Source organism: Juglans microcarpa x Juglans regia, chromosome 5S (genome assembly GCF_004785595.1).
Source record: "Juglans microcarpa x Juglans regia isolate MS1-56 chromosome 5S, Jm3101_v1.0, whole genome shotgun sequence".
NCBI classification, from domain to species: Eukaryota; Viridiplantae; Streptophyta; class Magnoliopsida; order Fagales; family Juglandaceae; genus Juglans; species Juglans microcarpa x Juglans regia.
The window spans coordinates 19,443,120-19,447,192 of record NC_054603.1 but is presented as its reverse complement, the minus strand read 5'-3'; the positions used below and the strand labels follow the sequence as shown (position 1 = coordinate 19,447,192).

The 4,073-nt window shown below is 42.6% G+C and overlaps 1 protein-coding gene across 1 annotated transcript; it reads left to right on the top strand.

The window, feature by feature from the left end:
* Positions 1 to 2,255: 2,255 nt before the first annotated feature.
* Positions 2,256 to 2,987, top strand: LOC121267172. Its single transcript, XM_041171034.1, has 2 exons — positions 2,256 to 2,418; positions 2,530 to 2,987. Exons 1-2 carry the CDS (start codon positions 2,256 to 2,258, stop codon positions 2,985 to 2,987), a joined length of 621 nt encoding a protein of 206 aa, XP_041026968.1.
* The last annotated feature ends 1,086 nt before the right edge of the window (positions 2,988 to 4,073 follow it).

Here is a 4,073-nt window from a genome sequence, read left to right as displayed (position 1 = left end):
TCCTATGCTAGGTTTTATACAAGTTAATAAGACTGAGGTTGATTTTCTGAAAACTTTGCATATTTTGTGTTGTGTTGGGAATTTGTGAAAATAAAGATCAACCTCGGTCACTCATCTGCATACTCATGAAATCTGTACGAAAAAGGAAAAATATGTTCTGGCATGCATTGTGTAGACATGAGCTAAATTCTGTCATGTGGTTTCTGAAATCTGAAAAATGAGCGATATTGAGAATATGAAAAATTGTACATTTATTTAGAAAGATGTTCTGACTTTTGTGTTCAGTGTCGGTAAACTGTCTGATTCCGTTTCGGTACTCTGTATTATTTTGATATAACATTTGAAAACCTTTGGCATGGTGTACTGGTTTTCGTATCTGACTCTGTCTCTGCTTTGCTCTGTTCTGCTCTGTTATGCTCTGCTCTGTTTGGGTTGGTACCAACTTCTCTGTCTCTGAGTGCACCCACTTTGGATACAAAGTGGTTTTATTGTGGTCTTTCCTGTGTGCACACTCGGGGCTCCGAGAAGAATAAAGGAAAGATTTCACCTCTGTCTCTGCCTAGTTTGGCCACCGGGGTTAGCACAACCCTACCACGGGGGTGAAACATGGTCTCTGCTCTGTTTGATGCTCTGTTTTGATTTGATGATGATACTCAGTTTATGTTATGCCAAAGTACCATGGGTTTTACTTGTTTTAAAACCATCGCTCTGTTATTTTGAAAATATGTTATGTTCTGCACGATAACTCTGGAAAAATATTTTGTTCTGCATACTCTCCTTGATAAATGCTCATGTTTGCACGCTAGCATATGATTTCTGCTTACTGAGTTGTTGATGACTCACCCCCTATCATTATAATATTTTTCAGATGATGTGGTGAGTCCAAATGAGGACCTGGATTAGAATGCTCTTTGTGTCTAAAGCTGAGGAGATGTTGGTAGAAGAAGGACTTCTGGTGTTCTTAGTTTTAATATCTTTGGGTTTTATTTATGTCTTGAGTTTAGTAAGATTTATGAAATATTTAGTTGGTTTGTTATGACTATCGGGAAGTTATGGACCCCTTTGATTTATTATTATTGCATTAAAGATTGTGTGGAGTTTGTAATGAGATTATTGAGAAGATTTGAGATTGATTTTCATTTATGAGTTGTTGGAGATTATCCTTTGGATGTGTTGGGAGACATGTTTATGAGTGTCAGGTAGTAATTCTCCAAGCCACCCGGGTCATTTGTAACGCCCCAATGGAAGGCCCAAACCACATGGCCTATACTCCAAAAGGACTAGTCAATGATACAATTGGAGCTCCACTAGAACCTTATAAAGAGCAAGAACTTCTCCTTCCCAAGCAATGTGGGATCCCATACACCACCTACCCTTATCCATATCATATGGGGTATCACAATCTACCCCCCTTAAATTCCCGACGTCCTCGTCGGGCCTGTCCATTGTAGGTGGCACGGCTCAAGTCTCACATTTCTGGTTGGGATAGGCTCTGATACCATTTGTAACGCCCCAATGGAAGGCCCAAACCACATGGCCTATACTCCAAAAGGACTAGTCAATGATACAATTGGAGCTCCACTAGAACCTTATAAAGAGCAAGAACTTCTCCTTCCCAAGCAATGTGGGATCCCATACACCACCTACCCTTATCCATATCATATGATTGTGATACCCCATATGATATGGATAAGGGTAGGTGGTGTATGGGATCCCACATTGCTTGGGAAGGAGAAGTTCTTGCTCTTTATAAGGTTCTAGTGGAGCTCCAATTGTATCATTGACTAGTCCTTTTGGAGTATAGGCCATGTGGTTTGGGCCTTCCATTGGGGCGTTACAAATGGTATCAGAGCCAGTCCCAACCAGAAATGTGGGACTTGAGCCGTGCCACCTACAATGGACAGGCCCGACGAGGACGTCGGGAATTTAAGGGGGTAGATTGTGATACCCCATATGATATAGATAAGGGTAGGTGGTGTATGGGATCCCACATTGCTTGGGAAGGAGAAGTTCTTACTCTTTATAAGGTTCTAGTGGAACTCCAATTGTATCATTGACTAGTCCTTTTGTGCGTTCCTCTTTTGTCTCTGTTATAGATATTCTTATATTTTTTGAATTCTAATATATATATATACGTTTTGTTTTTACAAATACCACTAATTTTCTATGTTCTTATAAAGTCTATTTTCGAAGCGATTTTTTTAAAAAATTCTAGTTATTTTGTCAGGATGCCACCTCGTCGTAGAGAACGAAGCATGACGGATCTGAATGCGACCGAGAACGAAAGGGAAGCAAACCCGAGTGCTTCCGACGTATTACGAGCTGCTGCACATCAGTTAATTGATGACCTTGTGCAGAATCCCACGGGTCGCCAGCGTAATTTCAATGAAGGGGGTTGTACTGTTGAGCAATTCAATCGTATGCACCCTCCTTTATTTGATGGGAGAGGCGATCCAACTTTGGCGGAGGATTGGATTCAGGACATTGAGGAGATTTTGCGAGTCCTAACTTGTACTGAGGAGCAAAAAGTGGCGTATGCCACATTCAAGCTTACTGGGGAAGCGAAGAGGTGGTGGATCTCTGAAAGATCTATCAGGGAAGCAGAGGGGACAGAGATAGTCAGTTGGCTGCACTTCAAGCAGACCTTTCTTGGGCACTTCTTCCCTAGCTCTTTCCGTGAGGACAAGGCTATGGAATTTGCCACCTTGGTTCAGGGAACCATGACGGTACATCAGTATGCTGCTAGGTTTACTGAGTTATCCCGTTTTGCTACTTATTTGATTCCCGATGAGGAAAAGAAGGCACGCAAATTTGAGCAAGGACTGAATGAGAAACTGTATGTGCGTGTGGTGGGCTTCCAGATTCGGAACTTCTCAGAATTGGTGGATAAAGCAACAGTTTTTGAAAGAACCCTTCAAAGAAGCGTTGCAATGCATGAACAGAGGAAAATGACTACTCCTACTGGGTACCAGTCGGGCATGGATTAGGGACTATGGAAAAAGAGGAATGAAGGTAGTAGTTCGGGAAAAAGGCTGGTTCAGAGTAATCAACAGCCCTACCAGTGTAGGACATGCAATCAAGTGCACTCCGGAGAGTGCAGAAAAGGGGCGGGATTGTGTTTTCGTTGTGGCAAAACGGGTCACTACATCAGGGATTGCCCAATGCAAAATAGGAACAACCAGACATTCATACCGCCACCTCAGAGGAATGAAGTATCGGCCCGGGGCAGCAATCAACGTCCTGCTGCGCCTGCTCGAGTCTTTGCACTAACACCTGGAGAAGTTGAGGGTAGGAATGACGTGATCACTGGTATGACTCTTTGGTTTTACTTCAAGGATTTATAGTTTCTATTATTTTCTTTTCTTTGATTGATTCTGGTTAAGACTTTGAATATTCTTGGTTCATGGATGAGTTTGAATGTGAATCACAGGTACTCTTTCTCTATTTTCTAGTAATGCTTTTGTGTTATTTGACTCGGGAGCGACACATTCTTTTGTTTCCACGGCGTACTCTAGATTTTGCACTTTAGATACTGAAAGGTTGAGGAACAAGTTAGTGGTTGCGACCCCAACAGGAAATTCTGTAGTCTGTAGTGAGATTTTACCTGTATGCCCTCTTTCTATAGAGGGAAGACTGATGCCAGCAGATTTAATAGTTTTCCACATGGTTGGGTTTGATGTAATTTTGGGTATGGATTGGCTGGCTTCCTATCACGCCAGTATTGATTGTGCTAAAAAGGAAGTGGTTTTCAGACCCCCTGATGAAGGTGAATTTCGGTTCACAGGGTCAAAAGTGAGGTTGACTCCACCCATCATTTCTGCCATTCAGGTTGGAAAACTGTTGCATGATGGTTGTCAGGGATTCCTAGCCTGTGTGGTAGAAGCACCAAAGGGGGAAGTGATGTTGGAACAGATACCTGTTGTGAGAGATTATCCAGAGGTCTTCCCTGAAGATTTATCGGGACTTCCACCCGAGCGGGAGGTAGAGTTTGCTATTGAGTTAGTTCCAGGCACGGCACCCCTTTCGAAAGCACCTTATCGCATGGCGCCATCTGAATAAGCGGAACTCAAAGA

What these genes read in the sequence shown, in the direction of transcription:
- LOC121267172 (XM_041171034.1), top strand. Translation starts at nt 2,256, where the DNA reads ATGACGGATCTGAATGCGACCGAGAACGAAAGGGAAGCAAACCCGAGT. An exon ending in TACTGTTGAGCAATTCAATC is followed by an intron (nt 2,419 to 2,529) that starts GTATGCACCCTC and finishes AGGAGCAAAAAG; the next exon opens with TGGCGTATGCCACATTCAAG.